This window comes from Oncorhynchus gorbuscha, unplaced genomic scaffold (genome assembly GCF_021184085.1).
Source record: "Oncorhynchus gorbuscha isolate QuinsamMale2020 ecotype Even-year unplaced genomic scaffold, OgorEven_v1.0 Un_scaffold_489, whole genome shotgun sequence".
Lineage (NCBI taxonomy): Eukaryota > Metazoa > Chordata > Actinopteri > Salmoniformes > Salmonidae > Oncorhynchus > Oncorhynchus gorbuscha.
Window position 1 is genome coordinate 304,323 of NW_025745318.1, and position 21,809 is coordinate 326,131.

A 21,809-nucleotide genomic window follows, 5' to 3' on the forward strand; every position below is an offset into this window, starting at 1 on the left:
AGATACATGACTGGAATGAGTAGGTGTGTCTATACTGACTGGGACTATAGATACATGACTGGAATGAGTAGGTGTGTCTATACTGTCTAAACTGACTGGGACTATAGATACATGACTGGAATGAGTAAGTGTGTCTATACTGTCTATACTGACTGGGACTATAGATACATGACTGGAATGAGTAGGTGTGTCTAAACTGACTGGGACTATAGATACATGACTGGAATGAGTAGGTGTGTCTATACTGACTGGGACTATAGATACATGACTGGAATGAGTAGGTGTGTCTATACTGGGACTATAGATACATGACTGGAATGAGTAGGTGTGTCTATACTGTCTAAACTGACTGGGACTATAGATACATGACTGGAATGAGTAGGTGTGTCTATACTGTCTAAACTGACTGGGACTATAGATACATGACTGGAATGAGTAGGTGTGTCTATACTGACTGGGACTATAGATACATGACTGGAATGAGTAGGTGTGTCTATACTGACTGGGACTATAGATACATGACTGGAATGAGTAGGTGTGTCTATACTGACTGGGACTATAGATACATGACTGGAATGAGTAGGTGTGTCTATACTGTCTAAACTGACTGGGACTATAGATACATGACTGGAATGAGTAAGTGTGTCTATACTGTCTATACTGACTGGGACTATAGATACATGACTGGAATGAGTAGGTGTGTCTAAACTGACTGGGACTATAGATACATGACTGGAATGAGTAGGTGTGTCTATACTGACTGGGACTATAGATACATGACTGGAATGAGTAGGTGTGTCTATACTGACTGGGACTATAGATACATGACTGGAATGAGTAAGTGTGTCTATACTGTCTATACTGACTGGGACTATAGATACATGACTGGAATGAGTAGGTGTGTCTAAACTGACTGGGACTATAGATACATGACTGGAATGAGTAGGTGTGTCTATACTGGGACTATAGATACATGACTGGAATGAGTAGGTGTGTCTATACTGACTGGGACTATAGATACATGACTGGAATGAGTAGGTGTGTCTATACTGGGACTATAGATACATGACTGGAATGAGTAGGTGTGTCTATACTGTCTAAACTGACTGGGACTATAGATACATGACTGGAATGAGTAGGTGTGTCTATACTGTCTGGGACTATAGATACATGACTGGAATGAGTAGGTGTGTCTATACTGACTGGGACTATAGATACATGACTGGAATGAGTAGGTGTGTCTATACTGACTGGGACTATAGATACATGACTGGAATGAGTAGGTGTGTCTATACTGACTGGGACTATAGATACATGACTGGAATGAGTAGGTGTGTCTATACTGGGACTATAGATACATGACTGGAATGAGTAGGTGTGTCTATACTGACTGGGACTATAGATACATGACTGGAATGAGTAGGTGTGTCTATACTGGGACTATAGATACATGACTGGAATGAGTAGGTGTGTCTATACTGTCTAAACTGACTGGGACTATAGATACATGACTGGAATGAGTAGGTGTGTCTATACTGTCTGGGACTATAGATACATGACTGGAATGAGTAGGTGTGTCTATACTGTCTAAACTGGGACTATAGATACATGACGGGAATGAGTAGGTGTGTCTAAACTGACTGGGACTATAGATACATGACTGGAATGAGTAGGTGTGTCTATACTGTCTAAACTGGGACTATAGATACATGACTGGAATGAGTAGGTGTGTCTAAACTGACTGGGACTATAGATACATGACGGGAATGAGTAGGTGTGTCTATACTGTCTGGGACTATAGATACATGACTGGAATGAGTAGGTGTGTCTATACTGGGACTATAGATACATGACTGGAATGAGTAGGTGTGTCTATACTGACTGGGACTATAGATACATGACTGGAATGAGTAGGTGTATCTATACTGGGACTATAGATACATGACTGGAATGAGTAGGTGTGTCTATACTGGGACTATAGATACATGACTGGAATGAGTAGGTGTGTCTATACTGGGACTATAGATACATAACTGGAATGAGTAGGTGTGTCTAAACTGTCTGGGACTATAGATACATGACTGGAATGAGTAGGTGTGTCTAAACTGTCTGGGACTATAGATACATGACTGGAATGAGTAGGTGTGTCTAAACTGACTGGGACTATAGATACATGACTGGAATGAGTAGGTGTGTCTATACTGTCTAAACTGGGACTATAGATACATGACTGGAATGAGTAGGTGTGTCCATACTGTCTGAACTGACTGGGACTATAGATACATGACTGGAATGAGTAGGTGTGTCTATACTGTCTATACTGGGACTATAGATACATGACTGGAATGAGTAGGTGTGTCTATACTGTCTAAACTGACTGGGACTATAGATACATGACTGGAATGAGTAGGTGTGTCTATACTGGGCCTATAGATACATGACTGGAATGAGTAGGTGTGTCTATACTGTCTAAACTGACTGGGACTATAGATACATGACTGGAATGAGTAGGTGTGTCTATACTGGGACTATAGATACATGACTGGAATGAGTAGGTGTGTCTATACTGGGACTATAGATACATGACTGGAATGAGTAGGTGTGTCTATACTGTCTAAACTGACTGGGACTATAGATACATGACTGGAAGGAGAGGGAGAGGTAGAGAGCAGGAAGGGGATGGAGAGAGATATAGAGATCCGGTTGGAGAAGGCCTTTGAAAGACACCAACCAAAAGGGTACTTACCACAACTGCTAACAGTATAGGAGACCGTATGATCCACCAGTACTGCATGTTGATATTCTGCTCCCAGCACCTGTCAAACAGAGGACCACAGCACTGAGGATAACATACAGACAGCACCTGTCAAACAGAGGACCACAGCACTGAGGATAACATACAGACAGCACCTGTCAAACAGAGGACCACAGCACTGAGGATAACATACAGACAGCACCTGTCAAACAGAGGACCACAGCACTGAGGATAACATACAGACAGCACCTGTCAAACAGAGGACCACAGCACTGAGGATAACATACAGACAGCACCTGTCAAACAGAGGACCACAGCACTGAGGATAACATACAGACAGCACCTGTCAAACAGAGGACCACAGCACTGAGGATAACATACAGACAGCACCTGTCAAACAGAGGACCACAGCACTGAGGATAACATACAGACAGCACCTGTCAAACAGAGGACCACAGCACTGAGGATAACATACAGACAGCACCTGTCAAACAGAGGACCACAGCACTGAGGATAACATACAGACAGCACCTGTCAAACAGAGGGACACAGCACTGAGGATAACATACAGACAGCACCTGTCCAACAGAGGGACACAGCACTGAGGATAACATACAGACAGCACCTGTCAAACAGAGGGACACAGCACTGAGGATAACATACAGACAGCACCTGTCCAACAGAGGGACACAGCACTGAGGATAACATACAGACAGCACCTGTCAAACAGAGGAACACAGCACTGAGGATAACATACAGACAGCACCTGTCAAACAGAGGACCACAGCACTGAGGATAACATACAGACAGCACCTGTCAAACAGAGGACCACAGCACTGAGGATAACATACAGACATCACCTGTCAAACAGAGGGACACAGCACTGAGGATAACATACAGACAGCACCTGTCAAACAGAGGGACACAGCACTGAGGATAACATACAGACAGCACCTTTATACCTCTGTATACAAGGCTCAAGACAGCACTGAGGGGAAAGAGAGAGTTTATAGTAGGGTACTATAGTACAGTAACCCTAAGAGAGTTTATAGTAGGGTACTATGGTACAGTAACCCTAAGAGAGTTTATAGGAGGGTACTATAGTCCCGTAGAGAGTTTATAGTAGGGTACTATAGTACAGTAACCCCAAGAGAGTTTATAGTAGGGTACTATGGTACAGTAACCCCAAGAGAGTTTATAGTAGGGTACTATGGTACAGTAACCCTAAGAGAGTTTATAGTAGGGTACTATGGTACAGTAACCCTAAGAGAGTTTATAGTAGGGTACTATAGTACAGTAACTCTAAGAGAGTTTATAGTAGGGTACTATAGTCCCGTAGACAGTATGAAGTAGGGTACTATAGTACAGTAACCCTAAGAGAGTATGAAGTAGGGTACTACAGTCCCGTAGAGAGTATGAAGTAGGGTACTACAGTCCCGTAGAGAGTATGAAGTAGGGTACTACAGTACAGTAACCCTAAGAGAGTTTATAGTAGGGTACTATGGTACAGTAACCCTAAGAGAGTATGAAGTAGGGTACTACAGTACAGTAACCCTAAGAGAGTTTATAGTAGGGTACTACAGTCCCGTAGAGAGTATGAAGTAGGGTACTATAGTACAGTAACCCTAAGACAGTATGAAGTAGGGTACTACAGTCCCGTAGATAGTTTATAGTAGGGTACTATAGTCCCGTAGAGAGATTATAGTAGGGTACTATAGTCCCGTAGAGAGTATGAAGTAGGGTACTACAGTCCCGTAGAGAGTTTATAGTAGGGTACTATAGTCCCGTAGAGAGATTATAGTAGGGTACTATAGTACAGTAACCCTAAGAGAGATTATAGTAGGGTACTATAGTACAGTAACCCTAAGACAGTATGAAGTAGGGTACTACAGTACAGTAACCCTAAGAGAGTTTATAGTAGGGTACTATAGTACAGTAACCCTAAGACAGTATGAAGTAGGGTACTATAGTCCCGTAGAGAGTATGAAGTAGGGTACTACAGTCCCGTAGAGAGTTTATAGTAGGGTACTATAGTCCCGTAGAGAGATTATAGTAGGGTACTATAGTACAGTAACCCTAAGACAGTATGAAGTAGGGTACTATAGTCCCGTAGAGAGTATGAAGTAGGGTACTACAGTCCCGTAGAGAGTTTATAGTAGGGTACTATAGTACAGTAACCCTAAGAGAGTTTATAGTAGGGTACTATAGTACAGTAACCCTAAGAGAGTTTATAGTAGGGTACTATAGTACAGTAACCCTAAGAGAGTTTATAGTAGGGTACTATGGTACAGTAACCCTAAGAGAGTTTATAGTAGGGTACTATAGTCCCGTAGACAGTATGAAGTAGGGTACTATAGTACAGTAACCCTAAGACAGTATGAAGTAGGGTACTACAGTCCCGTAGAGAGTAGAGAATTGAGAGGTAAGGATAGTAAGAGACAGTTGATCTTCTTGGGGATGTTCTCCTGTCCTCTGAGTGTAATCATCTCGGTTCTAAGTGTTGGAAGCTTAACGTTCCATTACACATCGCAGGAGGTTTCCTGCATTAAACATCACAGGAGGTTTCCTGGTTTACACATCACAGGAGGTTTCCTGCATTCCACATCACAGGAGGTTTCCTCCATTACACATCACAGGAGGTTTCCTGGTTTACACATCACAGGAGGTTTCCTGCATTACACATCACAGGAGGTTTCCTGCATTACAGGAGGTTTCCTGCATTACACATCGCAGGAGGTATCCTGCATTACACATCACAGGAGGTTTCCTGCATTACACATCGCAGGAGGTTTCCTGCATTACACATCGCAGGAGGTTACCTATATTACACATCACAGGAGGTTTCCTGCATTACACATCACAGGAGGTTTCCTGCATTACACATCACAGGAGGTTTCCTCCATTACACATCGCAGGAGGTTTCCTACATTACACATCGCAGGAGGTTTCCTGCATTACACATCGCAGGAGGTTACCTATATTACACATCACAGGAGGTTTCCTGCATTACACATCACAGGAGGTTTCCTGCATTACACATTACAGGAGGTTTCCTGCATCACAGGAGGTTTCCTGCATTACACATCACAGGAGGTTTCATGCATTACAGGAGGTTTCCTGCATTACACATCGCAGGAGGTTTCCTGCATTACAGGAGGTTTCCTGCATTACACATCGCAGGAGGTTTCCTGGTTTACACATCGCAGGTGGTTTCCTGCCTTACACATCGCAGGAGGTTTCCTGCATTACAGGAGGTTTCCTGCATTACACATCGCAGGAGATTTCCTGCATTACACATCACAGGAGGTTTACTGGTTTACACATCACAGGAGGTTTCCTGCATTACACATCACAGGAGGTTTCCTGCATTACACATCACAGGAGGTTTCCTGCATTACAGGAGGTTTCCTGCATTACACATCGCAGGAGGTTTCCTTCATTACACATCACAGGAGGTTTCCTGCATTACACATCACAGGAGGTTTTCTGCATTACACATCGCAGGGGTTTCCTGGTGTACACATCACAGGAGGTTTCCTGCATTACACATCACAGGAGGTTTCCTGCATTACAGGAGGTTTCCTGCATTATAGGAGGTTTCCTGGTTTACTAACCTGCCTGTGTTCAAAACAGACATTCCTGTCAACCGCTAAATGTTTTTTGGTCACAGCTTTTGACTATAAATCTTCTGCTAAATTGACCAAGATCCTCCAAGGAACACTGCAGGGATTTTCACTTGGAGAGAGCAGGCTGTCTGACCTCTCAATTCCTTGTCTCTAAAAATATAGCAGGTGTCATCAGTCATGCATCATTGCATCGCCAGTAGTACTAGTCAGAACTGGCTTGAACCAGTAGTACTAGTCAGAACTGGTTTAAACCAGTAGTACTACTCAGAACTGGTTTGAACCAGTAGTACTACTCAGAACTGGTTTGAACCAGTAGTACTACTCAGAACTGGTTTGAACCAGTAGGACTAGTCAGAACTGGTTTGAACCAGTAGTACTACTCAGAACTGGTTTGAACCAGTAGTACCAGTCAGAACTGGTTTGAACCAGTAGTACTACTCAGAACTGGCTTGAACCAGTAGTACTACTCAGAACTGATTTGAACCAGTAGTACCAGTCAGAACTGGTTTGAACCAGTAGTACTACTCAGAACTGGCTTGAACCAGTAGTACTACTCAGAACTGGTTTGAACCAGTAGTACTACTCAGAACTGGCTTGAACCAGTAGTACTAGTCAGAACTGGTTTGAACCAGTAGTACTAGTCAGAACTGGTTTGAACCAGTAGTACTACTCAGAACTGGCTTGAACCAGTAGTACTATTCAGAACTGGCTTGAACCAGTAGTACTAGTCAGAACTGGTTTGAACTAGAGGTTATATCACCTGTAGGACTAGTCAGAACTGGTTTGAATCAGTAGTACTATTCAGAACTGGTTTGAACCAGTAGTACTAGTCAGAACTGGCTTGAACCAGTAGTACTAGTCAGAACTGGTTTGAACCAGTAGTACTACTCAGAACTGGTTTGAACCAGTAGTACTACTCAGAACTGGTTTGAACCAGTAGTACTACTCAGAACTGGTTTGAACCAGTAGTACTACTCAGAACTGTCTTGAACCAGTAGTACTATTCAGAACTGGCTTGAACCAGTAGTACTAGTCAGAACTGGTTTGAACTAGAGGTTATATCACCTGTAGGACTAGTCAGAACTGGTTTGAATCAGTAGTACTATTCAGAACTGGTTTGAACCAGTAGTACTACTCAGAACTGGCTTGAACCAGTAGTACTAGTCAGAACTGGTTTGAACCAGTAGTACTACTCAGAACTGGTTTGAACCAGTAGTACTACTCAGAACTGGTTTGAACCAGTAGTACTACTCAGAACTGGTTTGAACCAGTGGGACTAGTCAGAACTGGTTTGAACCAGTAGTACTACTCAGAACTGGTTTGAACCAGTAGTACCAGTCAGAACTGGTTTGAACCAGTAGTACTACTCAGAACTGGCTTGAACCAGTAGTACTACTCAGAACTGATTTGAACCAGTAGTACCAGTCAGAACTGGTTTGAACCAGTAGTACTACTCAGAACTGGCTTGAACCAGTAGTACTACTCAGAACTGGTTTGAACCAGTAGTACTACTCAGAACTGGCTTGAACCAGTAGTACTAGTCAGAACTGGTTTGAACCAGTAGTACTAGTCAGAACTGGTTTGAACCAGTAGTACTACTCAGAACTGGCTTGAACCAGTAGTACTATTCAGAACTGGCTTGAACCAGTAGTACTAGTCAGAACTGGTTTGAACTAGAGGTTATATCACCTGTAGGACTAGTCAGAACTGGTTTGAATCAGTAGTACTATTCAGAACTGGTTTGAACCAGTAGTACTAGTCAGAACTGGCTTGAACCAGTAGTACTAGTCAGAACTGGCTTGAACCAGTAGTACTAGTCAGAACTGGTTTGAACCAGTAGTACTAGTCAGAACTGGTTTGAACCAGTAGTACTACTCAGAACTGGCTTAAAAGAGTAGTACTACTCAGAACTGGCTTGAACCAGTAGTACTAGTCAGAACTGGTTTGAACTAGAGGTTATATCACCTGTAGGACTAGTCAGAACTGGTTTGAACCAGTAGTACTAGTCAGAACTGGTTTGAACCAGTAGTACTACTCAGAACTGGTTTGAACCAGTAGTACTACTCAGAACTGGTTTGAACCAGTAGTACTACTCAGAACTGGTTTGAACCAGTAGTACTACTCAGAACTGGTTTGAACTAGAAGTTATTTTGTTTATTTGTATCACAATTTCTCTCCTGTCATACACATTGGGTCAGGGACATATTGGGTCAGGGACACATTGGGTCAGGGACATATTGGGTCAGGGACATATTGGGTCAGGGACATATTGGGTCAGAGACATATTGGGTCAGGGACACATTGGGTCAGGGACACATTGGGTCAGGGACATATTGGGTCAGGGACACATAGGGTCAGGGACACATTGGGTCAGGGACACATAGGGTCAGGGACACATAGGGTCAGGGACACATTGGGTCAGGGACACATTGGGTCAGGGACACATAGGGTCAGGGACACATAGGGTCAGGGACACATTGGGTCAGAGAAACATTGGTGAGGGAGAGAGAGAGTGACACATTTGTGAAGGCACTCGTACACCGGGATGGCCCTCACTCACTCATGCAGGCACTCACTCACTAATGCAGGCACTCACTCACTCATGCAGGCACTCACTCACTCATGCAGGCACTCACTCACTAATTCAGGCACTCACTCACGCATGCAGGCACTCACTCACTCATGCAGGCACTCACTGACGCATGCAGGCACTCACTCACTCATGCAGGCACTCACTCACTCATGCAGGCACTCACTCACTCATGCAGGCACTCACTCACTCATGCAGGCACTCACTCACTCATGCAGGCACTAACTCACTCATACAGGCACTCACTCACTCATGCAGGCACTCACTCATGCAGGCACTCACTCACTCATGCAGGCACTCACTCACTCATGCAGGCACTCACTCATGCAGGCACTCACTCATGCAGGCACTCACTCACTCATGCCGGCACTCACTCATGCAGGCACTCACTCATGCAGGCACTCACTCATGCAGGCACTCACTCACTCATGCAGGCACTCACTCACTCATGCAGGCACTCACTCACTCATGCAGGCACTCACTCATGCAGGCACTCACTCATGCAGGCACTCACTCACTCATGCAGGCACTCACTCACTCATGCAGGCACTCACTCACTCATGCAGGCACTCACTCACTCATGCAGGCACTTACTCCTCATTTTCATACAGGTATTTCACCATCACCCAGGGCACCAGGAAGATCAGAGGGGCACCTGCAGAGAGAATCACATTAAACACACAAAAACTAATAGACTACCTAACCCTGAGACTGACTATCTCTATAATATCTCTACTACCTAACCCTGAGACTGACTATCTCTATAATATCTCTACTAACTAACCCTGAGACTGACTATCTCTATAATATCTCTACTACCTAACCCTGAGACTGACTATCTCTATAATAGATCTACTACCTAACCCTGAGACTGACTATCTCTATAATATCTCTACTACATAACCCTGAGACTGACTATCTCTATAATATCTCTACTACCTAACCCTGAGACTGACTATCTCTATAATATCTCTACTACCTAACCCTGAGACTGACTATCTCTACTACCTAACCCTGAGACTGACTATCTCTATAATATCTCTACTGCCTAACCCTGAGACTGACTATATCTATAATAGATCTACTAACTAACCCTGAGACTGACTATCTCTATAATATCTCTACTACCTAACCCTGAGACTGACTATCTCTATAATATCTCTACTAACTAACCCTGAGACTGACTATCTCTATAATATCTCTACTACCTAACCCTGAGACTGACTATCTCTATAATATCTCTACTACCTAACCCTGAGACTGACTATCTCTATAATATCTCTACTACCTAACCCTGAGACTGACTATCTCTATAATATCTCTACTACCTAACACTTAGGGTGCCTATATCTATAATAGATCTACTACCTAACCCTGAGACTGACTATATCTATAATAGATCTACTACCTAACACTTAGGGTGCCTATATCTATAATAGATCTACTACCTAACCCTGTGGGTGATTATATCTATAATAGATCTACTACCTAACCCTGAGGGTGACTATATCTATAATAGATCTACTCAGGTAGACAAAATGCTCTGTCTTCTGGTATATAATGTGCTATGCTGCGACAAATACACAACCTCCACCCCCTCCTCTCCTCCCCCCTTCTCCCCCCCTCCTCTCCCTCTCCTCACCCCCCCATCCCCCTCCTCTCCTCCCCCTCCCAATCCTCCACCTTCCCCCCTCCCCCATCCCCTCTCCTCACCCCCACCCCCTCCTCTCCTCCCGCTCCCTCTCCTCCCCCTCCCAATCCTCCACCTTCTCCCTCCCCCTCCCTCTCCTCACCCCCCATCACCCCCCCCATCACCCCCCTCCCTCTCCTCCCCCCCTCCTCACCCCAGCCGATACACAGGTAGATGTTGAAGTAGTTTCTCTCAGTGAACACGGTGATGACCAGCAGGTTGTGGAGGTAGATGCCTTCCACCAGCAGCCAATAGCTGTTAGCCATGATACTGTACTGCATCATCACCACGGCGATACGACACCCCACCGCCGTCTACAGGACACAACACACAGGAAAAAAAAAAATGTTTCAAGACCTAACAAAACCCTTATAATCTTCCAGTATGGCTAAACAATGCTTCAGAGATCAAACCCTTATAATCCTGGTAAACTCGAAACACCCACCTTGTTGTTGACTGGCCACTTTACCTCACCCTGGTCAACTCAACTCAACACACCCACCTTGTTGTTGACTGGCCACTTTACCTCACCCTGGTCAACCCAACACTCCCACCTTGTTGTTGACTGGCCACTTTACCTCACCCTGGTCAACCCAACACTCCCACCTTGTTGTTGACCTGACTCTTTACCTCACCCTGGTCAACTCAACACACCCACCTTGTTGTTAACCTGACTCTTTACCTCACCCTGGTCAACTCAACACTCCCACCTTGTTGTTGACCTGACACTTTACCTCACCCTGGTCAACCCAACACACCCACCTTGTTGTTAACCTGACTCTTTACCTCACCCTGGTCAACCCAACACACCAACCTTGTTGTTGACTGGCCACTTTACCTCACCCTGGTCAACCCAACACACCCACCTCGTTGTTGAACGGCACTACTTTTGACCACGACCCTTTCAGACAAACAACAACAACAACAACACACCTCGTTGTTGACGAGCCACTCCACCTCATAGTCTGTAACATCCTGGTCCTGTCCGATGTTGACGCTGGGAGCCTCCAACATGGCGTCCTTTATCAGGATGGACAGAGCACGCAGGATGAAGGATGCAAACAGGTTCATGTGGATGTTGTTCCTCATACAGTGGAGCTTCCTGTAAGGGGGGGGGGCAGTGTGCTTCCTGTTAGGGGGAATGTCAACTACAGCAGAGGTAATATAACAAAGATGAAAGGTTATGGAATTTGAATATGCATATCTGTATGGTTACTGTCAATAGGAGGCCAAACAGTAAGGTCAGTGGAGCTACCTTGCGTCACTGACATGTCCATTCAAGGTCATGGTGTGTGGCTGAGAGGACATGGTGGGTGGCTGAGAGGACATGGTGGGTGGCTGAGAGGTCATGGTGGGTGGCTGAGAGGACATGGTGGGTGGCTGAGAGGACATGGTGGGTGGCTGAGAGGTCATGGTGTGTGGCTGAGAGGACATGGTGGGTGGCTGAGAGGACATGGTGGGTGGCTGAGAGGTCATGGTGGGTGGCTGAGAGGACATGGTGGGTGGCTGAGAGGACATGGTGGGTGGCTGAGAGGACATGGTGGGTGGCTGAGAGGACATGGTGGGTGGCTGAGAGGACATGGCGGGTGGCTGAGAGGACATGGCGGGTGGCTGAGAGGACATGGCGGGTGGCTGAGAGGACATGGTGGGTGGCTGGGAGGACATGGTGGGTGGCTGGGAGGTCATGGTGGGTGGCTGGGAGGTCATGGTGGGTGGCTGAGAGGACATGGTGGGTGGCTGAGAGGACATGGTGGGTGGCTGAGAGGACATGGTGGGTGGCTGAGAGGACATGGTGGGTGGCTGAGAGGACATGGTGGGTGGCTGGGAGGTCATGGTGGGTGGCTGGGAGGTCATGGTGGGTGGCTGAGAGGACATGGTGGGTGGCTGGGAGGACATGGTGGGTGGCTGAGAGGACATGGTGGGTGGCTGAGAGGACATGGTGGGTGGCTGAGAGGACATGGTGGGTGACTGAGAGGACATGGCGGGTGGCTGAGAGGACATGGTGGGTGGCTGAGAGGACATGGTGGGTGGCTGAGAGGACATGGTGGGTGGCTGAGAGGACATGGTGGGTGGCTGAGAGGACATGGCGGGTGGCTGAGAGGTCATGGTGGGTGGCTGAGAAACATACACCTTTCTACCTCCATGAAGTGTGGTGGGTGGCTGAGAGGTCATGGTGGGTGGCTGAGAGGACATGGTGGGTGGCTGAGAGGACATAGCGGGTGGCTGAGAGGACATGGTGGGTGGCTGGGAGGACATGGTGAGTGGCTGAGAGGGCATGGTGGGTGGCTGAGAGGTCATGGTGGGTGGCTGAGAAACATACACCTTTCTACCTCCATGAAGAGTGGTGGGTGGCTGAGAGGACATGGTGGGTGGCTGAGAGGACATGGTGGGTGGCTGAGAGGTCATGGTGGGTGGCTGAGAGGTCATGGTGGGTGGCTGAGAGGACATGGTGGGTGGCTGAGAGGTCATGGTGGGTGGCTGAGAGGTCACGGTGGGTGGCTGAGAGGACATGGTGGGTGGCTGAGAGGTCATGGTGGGTGGCTGAGAGGACATGGTGGGTGGCTGAGAGGACATGGTGGGTGGCTGAGAGGACATGGTGGGTGGCTGGGAGGTCATGGTGGGTGGCTAAGAGGACATGATGGGTGGCTGAGAGGACATGGTGGGTGGCTGAGTGGCTGAGAGGTCATGGTGGGTGGCTGAGTGGCTGAGAGGTCATGGTGGGTGGCTGAGAGGAAATGGTGGGTGGCTGAGTGGCTGAGAGGACATGGTGGGTGGCTGAGAGGACATGGTGGGTGGCTGAGTGGCTGAGAGGACATGGTGGGTGGCTGAGTGGCTGAGAGATCATGGTGGGTGGCTGAGTGGCTGAGAGGTCATGGTGGGTGGCTGAGAGGACATGGTGGGTGGCTGAGAGGTCATGGTGGGTGGCTGAGTGGCTGAGAGGTCATGGTGGGTGGCTGAGAGGTCATGGTGGGTGGCTGAGAGGTCATGGTGGGTGGCTGAGTGGCTGAGAGGTCATGGTGGGTGGCTGAGTGGCTGAGAGATCATGGTGGGTGGCTGAGTGGCTGAGAGGTCATGGTGGGTGGCTGAGTGGCTGAGAGGTCATGATGGGTGGCTGAGTGGCTGAGAGGACATGGTGTCTTTCCTCTTTACGGTCATGAGGTGAAGGTTACCTGATCATGGTGCCAAGCATTAACACCAATCCTACAGGCTGTCTCAGTGTTTGTGTGTGTATCTCTCTCTCTCTCTCTCTCTCTCTCTCTCTCTCTCTCTCTCTCTCTCTCTCTCTCTCTCTCTCTCTCTCTGTGTCTATGTGTGTGTGTGTGTGTGTGTGTGTGTCTGTGTGTGTCTCTGTGTGTCTCTCTGTCTGTGTGTGTGTGTGTGAAGGTGTGTGTGTGTTTCTCTGGGTGTGTGTGCCTCTGTCTCTCTGTGTGTGTGTGTGTGCGTGTGTGCGCGCGCGCGTGTGTGTGTGTGTGTGTGTGTGTGTGTGTGTGTGTGTGTGTGTGTGTGTGTGTGTGTGTGTGTGTGTGTGTGTGTGTGTGTGTGTGTGTGTGTGTGTGTGTGTGTGTGTGTGTCTCTCTCTGGGTGTGTGTGTGTGTGTGTGTCTCTCTGGGTGTGTGTGTGTGTCTCTCTGGGTGTGTGTGTGTGTCTCTCTCTGGGTGTGTGTGTGTGTCTCTCTGGGTGTGTGTGTGTGTCTCTCTGGGTGTGTGTGTGTGTCTCTCTGGGTGTGTGTGTGTGTGTCTCTGGGTGTGTGTGTGTGTCTCTCTGGGTGTGTGTGTGTGTCTCTCTGGGTGTGTGTGTGTGTCTCTCTGGGTGTGTGTGTGTGTCTCTCTGTGTGTGTGTGTGTGTCTCTCTGGGTGTGTGTGTGTGTCTCTCTGGGTGTGTGTGTGTGTCTCTCTGGGTGTGTGTGTGTGTCTCTCTGGGTGTGTGTGTGTGTCTCTCTGGGTGTGTGTGTGTGTGTCTCTCTGGGTGTGTGTGTGTGTCTCTCTGGGTGTGTGTGTGTGTGTGTGTCTCTGGGTGTGTGTGTGTGTCTCTCTGGGTGTGTGTGTGTGTCTCTCTGTGTGTGTGTGTGTGTCTCTCTGGGTGTGTGTGTGTGTCTCTCTGGGTGTGTGTGTGTGTCTCTCTGGGTGTGTGTGTGTGTCTCTCTGGGTGTGTGTGTGTGTCTCTCTGGGTGTGTGTGTGTGTCTCTCTGGGTGTGTGTGTGTGTCTCTCTGGGTGTGTGTGTGTGTGTGTGTCTCTGGGTGTGTGTGTGTGTCTCTCTGGGTGTGTGTGTGTGTCTCTCTGGGTGTGTGTGTGTGTCTCTCTGGGTGTGTGTGTGTGTCTCTCTGGGTGTGTGTGTGTGTCTCTCTGGGTGTGTGTGTGTGTCTCTCTGGGTGTGTGTGTGTGTCTCTCTGGGTGTGTGTGTGTCTCTCTGGGTGTGTGTGTGTGTCTCTCTGTGTGTGTGTGTGTGTGTGTGTGTCTCTCTGGGTGTGTGTGTGTGTGTGTGTGTGTGTGTGTGTGTGTGTGTGTGTGTGTGTGTGTGTGTGTGTGTGTGTGTGTGTGTGTGTGTGTGTGTGTGTGTGTGTGTGTGTGTGTGTTACCTGAAAGTGATCAGGATTCCGAGCGCTAACACCAGAGCCCCCAGAGACAGAGAGTAGCCCACGGTGTACATGGTCCGGAACTTCTTGAGGATCTGACCATAGTGAGGCTACACACACACACACACACACACACACACACACACACACACACACACACACACACACACACACACACACACACACACACACACACACACACACACACACACACACAGAAACAATAACAAACATTGCATTGGGAAAGTATTCAGAATTCTTGACTTTTTCCACATTTTGTTACATTACAGCTTTATTTTTAAATGTATTAAATGAAATGTTTTCCTCATCAATCTACACACAATACCCCATAATGACATCACAATACCCCACGATGACATCACAATACCCCATAATGACATCACAATACCCCATAATGACATCACAATACCCCACGATGACATCACAATACCCCATAATGACATCACAATACCCCATAATGACATCACAATACCAATGACAAAGCAAAAACAGGTTTTTAGAATTTCTTGAAAATGTATTAAAGATTTAAACAACAGAAATATGACATTTACATAAGTATTCAGACCCTTTGCTCTGACACTTGAAATTGATGTACATCCTGTTTCCATTGATTGGAGTCCACCTGTGGTAAATTCAGTTGATTGGACATGGTTTGGAAAGGCACACACCTGTCTATATAAGGTCCCACAGTTGATTGGACATGGTTTGGAAAGGCACACACCTGTCTATATAAGGTCCCACAGTTGATTGGACATGGTTTGGAAAGGCACACACCTGTCTATATAAGGTCCCACAGTTGATTGGACATGGTTTGGAAAGGCACACACCTGTCTATATAAGGTCCCACAGTTGATTGGACATGGTTTGGAAAGGCACACACCTGTCTATGTAAGGTCCCACAGTTGATTGGACATGGTTTGGAAAGGCACACACCTGTCTATATAAGGTCCCACAGTTGATTGGACATGATTTGGAAAGGCACACACCTGTCTATATAAGGTCCCACAGTTGATTGGACATGGATTGGAAAGGCACACACCTGTCTATATAAGGTCCCACAGTTGACAGTGCATGTCAGAGCAAAAACCAAGCCATGAGGTCAAAGGAGTTGTCCGTGGAGCTCCAAGACAGGATTGTGTCGAGGCACAGGTCTGGGGAAGGGTACCAAGAAAATGTCTGCAGCATTGAAGGTCCCCAAGAACAAGTGGCCTCCATCATTCTTAAATGGAAGACGGTTTGAACCACCAATACTCTTCCTAGAGCTGGCTGCCCGGCCTTGGACAGGGAGGTGACCAAGAACCCAATGGTACTCTGATAGAGCTCCAGAGTTCCTCTGTGGAGATGGGAGAACCTTTCAGAAGGACAACCATCACTGCAGCACTCCACCAATCAGGCCTTTATGGTAGAGTGGCCAGATGGAAGCCACTCCTCAGTGAAAGGTACATGAAGCACACTTGGAGTTTGTCAAAAGGCACCTAAAGGACTCTCAGACCGTGAGAAAAAAGATTCTCTGGCCTGATGAAACCAAGATTGAACTATTTGGACTGAATGCCAAGTGTCACATCTAGAGAAAACCTGGTATCATCCCTATGGTGAAGCATGGTAGTGGCACCATCCCTATGGTGAAGCATGGTGGTGGCAGCATCAGCCTGTGGGGATGTTTTTCAGTGGCAAAAAGTCGGACACTAGTCAGGATCGAAGGAAAGATGAACGGAACAAAGTACAGAGAGATCCTTGGTGAAAACCTGCTCCAGAGCGCTCAGGCCCTCAGACTGGTCGAAGGTTCACCTTTCAACAGGACAACGACCCTAAGAACACAGCAAAGACAACGCAGGAGTGCATTTGGGACAAGTCTCTGCTCCAGAGCGCTCAGGACCTCAGACTGGTCGAAGGTTCACCTTTCAACAGGACAACAACCCTAAGAACACAGCAAAGACAACGCAGGTGTGGCTTCGGGACGAGTCTCTGAATGTCCTTGAGTGGCCCAGCCAGAGCCCTGATTTGAACCTGATTGAACATCTCTGGAGAAACCTGCAAATAGCTGTGCAGCGACGCTCCACATCCGACCTGACAGAGCTTGAGAGGATCTGCAGAGAAGAATTGGAGAAACTCCCCAAATACAGGTGTGCCAAGCTTGTAGCGTCATACCTTGTAACATCGTCTTTTCAGTTTGCTGCAGCTGGCGACTGGAACGAGCTGCAACAAACACTCCACCTGACAGTTTTATCTCCGTCTCTTCATTCAAAGACTCAATCATGGACACTCTTACCGACAGTTATGGGGTACTGTGTGTAGATTGATGAGTAACGTTGGAAAATGTGGAAAAATGTAAGGGGTCTGAATACCTTCTGAATGGTCTGTACATTTAGCCTACACACCTCAGTACACTCACACGGATGAAAAACATGAATCAATTCTATACATCCTTCCCATCATGTCTCTATGACGATATTTTATCCACAGCATTTCCCGAGCCTCACTCACAAGAGACACATCATTTTCACCTGAGCAGGATCATTAGCATCACACTCGCTCGTGTTCTTCTGGGGAACCCACTGGCCGTCCGCGTCACACTCCCTGTACACCGAACCATGCTGGACTGGAACAGACACACATTACAGGTAGACTGTCATTCACTGACCCAAGCAGACTAGTTACCCTTTCACACTACCTATCACACTACCTATCACAGTACCTATCACAGTACCTATCACACTACCTATCACACTACCTATCACACTACCTATCACACTACCTATCACACTACCTATCACACTACCCATCACACTACCCATCACACTACCTATCACACTACCCATCACACTACCCATCACACTACCTATCACACTACCTATCACACTACCTATCACACTACCTATCACACTACCTATCACACTACCTTTCACACTACCTATCACACTACCCATCACACTACCCATCACACTACCCATCACACTACCCATCACACTACCCATCACACTACCCATCACACTACCTATCACACTACCTATCACACTACCTATCACACTACCTATCACACTACCTATCACACTACCTATCACACTACCTATCACACTACCTATCACACTACCTTTCACACTACCTAACACTACCTATCACACTACCTATCACACTACCTATCACACTACCTATCACACTACCTATCACACTACCTTTCACACTACCTATCACACTACCTATCACACTACCTATCACACTACCTATCACACTACCTATCACACTACCTATCACACTACCTATCACACTACCTTTCACACTACCTATCACACTACCTATCACACTACCTATCACACTACCTATCACACTACCTATCACACTACCTATCACACTACCTATCACAGTACCTATCACACTACCTATCACTACCTATCACACTACCTATCACACTACCTATCACACAATCTATCACTTTACCTATCACACTACCTTTCACACTACCTATCACACTACCTATCACACTACCTATCACACTACCTATCACACTACCTATCACACTACCTATCACACTACCTATCACACTACCTATCACACTACCTATCACACTACCTATCACACTACCTATCACACTACCTATCACACTACCTATCACACTACCTATCACACTACCTATCACACTACCTATCACACTACCTATCACACTACCTATCACACTACCTATCACACAACCCTGACAGAAGTTTCAGATATTTGATGAGTTTGGTATTTATTGAACATGATATACAAAGCTATTCACCCAATCAACAAACCAATCAACAAACCAATCAACAAACCAATCAACAAACCAATCAACAAACCAATCAACAAACCAATCAACAAACCAATCAACAAACCAATCAACAAACCAATCAACAAACCAATCAACAAACCAATCAACAAACCAATCAACAAACCAATCAACAAACCAATCAACAAACCAATCAACAAACCAATCAATTCATCAATCAAACCAATCAACAAACCAATCAATTCATCAATCAAACCAATCAACAAACCAATCAACAAACCAATCAACAAACCAATCAACAAACCAATCAACAAACCAATCAACAAACCAATCAACAAACCAATCAACAAACCAATCAACAAACCAATCAACAAACCAATCAACAAACCAATCAACAAACCAATCAACAAACCAATCAACAAACCAATCAATTCATCAATCAAACCAATCAACAAACCAATCAATTCATCAATCAAACCAATCAACAAACCAATCAACAAACCAATCAACAAACCAATCAACAAACCAATCAATTCATCAATCAAACCAATCAACAAACCAATCAATTCAACATTACATTTACATTACATTTAAGTCATTTAGCAGACGCTCTTATCCAGAGCGACTTACAAATTGGTGCATTCACCTTATGACATCATCAATCAAACCAATCAACAAACCAATCAATTCATCAATCAAATCAATCAACAAACCAATCAATTCATCAATCAAACCAATCAACAAACCAATCAATTCATCAATCAAACCAATCAACAAACCAATCAATTCATCAATCAAACCAATCAACAAACCAATCAACAAACCAATCAGCATCAACCTTCACCTTTGTGGTGCCAGGGCAGGTACCAGGGACAGGACACACTGACAGTAGTGTTGGCGAGTCCATCGGGCCAGCAGGCATACATGTCAAAGGTCCTGTTACACACAACACCTACAGGAAACAATGACAGAACATCTCTTTATCTGGGGGAACAATTACTGTTGATCGGAACACTTCCTGTCCAATCAGATCTGTGACGGGGGAAACAATTACTGTTGATCGGAACACTTCCTGTCCAATCAGATCTGTGACGGGGAAACAATTACTGTTGATCGGAACACTTCCTGTCCAATCAGATCTGTGACGGGGGAAACAATTACTGTTGATCGGAACACTTCCTGTCCAATCAGATCTGTGACGGGGGAAACAATTACTGTTGATCGGAACACTTCCTGTCCAATCAGATCTGTGACGGGGGAAACAATTACTGTTGATCGGAACACTTCCTTTCCAATCAGATCTGTGAAGAGGGAGGGAATATCTTCCTGGAATGAAGGATAGACATGTTAATTTGTTTTTTTTATTTTACCAGGCAAGTCAGTTAAAGAACAAATTCTTATTTTCAATGACAGCCTTGGAACGACAGATTTGTACCTTGTCAGCTCGGGGGTTTGAACTTGCAACCTTCCGGTTACTAGTCCAATGCTCTAACCACTAGGCTACCCTGTATCTGCTGCCACAGCCGACCCTCACCGGGAGAGCAGAACAGAGGACCTTCATCTTCCCATAATGCACGGTGCTACACAGTGTTTATGGTGTGAGTGTGCGTGCAGGCGTGTTTCTCACCAGTGAGCGGTGGTTCTCTGCTGTGATTGCGGCTACACTCCTCCGTGTACATCACCCATCTCTGCATCAACGCCTTTAATGGCTTAGCTGGGGACACCTGGGGACAGACAGACAGTAAACAGATAGCCAGGGACACCTGGGGGACAGACAGACAGTAAACAGATAGCCAGGGACACCTGGGGGACAGACAGACAGACAGTAAACAGATAGCCAGGGACACCTGGGGGACAGACAGACAGTAAACAGGTAGCCAGGGACACCTGGGGGACAGACAGACAGTAAACAGATAGCCAGGGACACCTGGGGGACAGACAGACAGACAGCCAGGGACACCTGGGGACAGACAGACAGTAAACAGATAGCCAGGGACACCTGGGGGACAGACAGACAGACAGCCAGGGACACCTGGGGACAGACAGACAGTAAACAGATAGCCAGGGACACCTGGGGGACAGACAGACAGACAGCCAGGGACACCTGGGGACAGACAGACAGTAAACAGATAGCCAGGGACACCTGGGGGACAGACAGACAGTAAACAGATAGCCAGGGACACCTGGGGGACAGACAGACAGTAAACAGATAGCCAGGGACACCTGGGGACAGACAGACAGTAAACAGATAGCCAGGGACACCTGGGGGACAGACAGACAGACAGCCAGGGACACCTGGGGGACAGACAGACAGTAAACAGATAGCCAGGGACACCTGGGGACAGACAGACAGTAAACAGATAGCCAGGGACACCTGGGGGACAGACAGACAGTAAACAGGTAGCCAGGGACACCTGGGGACAGACAGACAGTAAACAGATAGCCAGGGACACCTGGGGGACAGACAGACAGACAGCCAGGGACACCTGGGGACAGACAGACAGACAGCCAGGGACACCTGGGGGACAGACAGACAGTAAACAGATAGCCAGGGACACCTGGGGGACAGACAGACAGTAAACAGGTAGCCAGGGACACCTGGGGGACAGACAGACAGACAGTAAACAGATAGCCAGGGACACCTGGGGACAGACAGACAGTTAACAGATAGCCAGGGACACCTGGGGGACAGACAGACAGTAAACAGATAGCCAGGGACACCTGGGGGACAGACAGACAGACAGTAAACAGATAGCCAGGGACACCTGGGGGACAGACAGACAGACAGCCAGGGACACCTGGGGACAG

The 21,809-nt window shown here is 46.8% G+C and overlaps 1 protein-coding gene across 1 annotated transcript in view; it reads right to left on the reverse strand.

The window, feature by feature from the left end:
- The window catches only part of LOC124018370 (glucagon receptor-like), a 47,896-nt gene that overhangs the window by 19,759 nt on the left and 6,328 nt on the right, over positions 1-21,809 (reverse strand). The window contains exons 2-9 of the mRNA XM_046333652.1: positions 20,629-20,725; positions 19,846-19,953; positions 17,761-17,855; positions 15,239-15,345; positions 11,595-11,763; positions 10,816-10,975; positions 9,566-9,626; positions 2,747-2,816 (exon numbers count right to left, since the gene is read on the reverse strand). Of these exons, the coding sequence (XP_046189608.1) occupies positions 2,747-2,816; positions 9,566-9,626; positions 10,816-10,975; positions 11,595-11,763; positions 15,239-15,345; positions 17,761-17,855; positions 19,846-19,953; positions 20,629-20,725 (867 nt within the window). The remainder of the gene's footprint in view (positions 1-2,746; positions 2,817-9,565; positions 9,627-10,815; positions 10,976-11,594; positions 11,764-15,238; positions 15,346-17,760; positions 17,856-19,845; positions 19,954-20,628; positions 20,726-21,809) is intronic.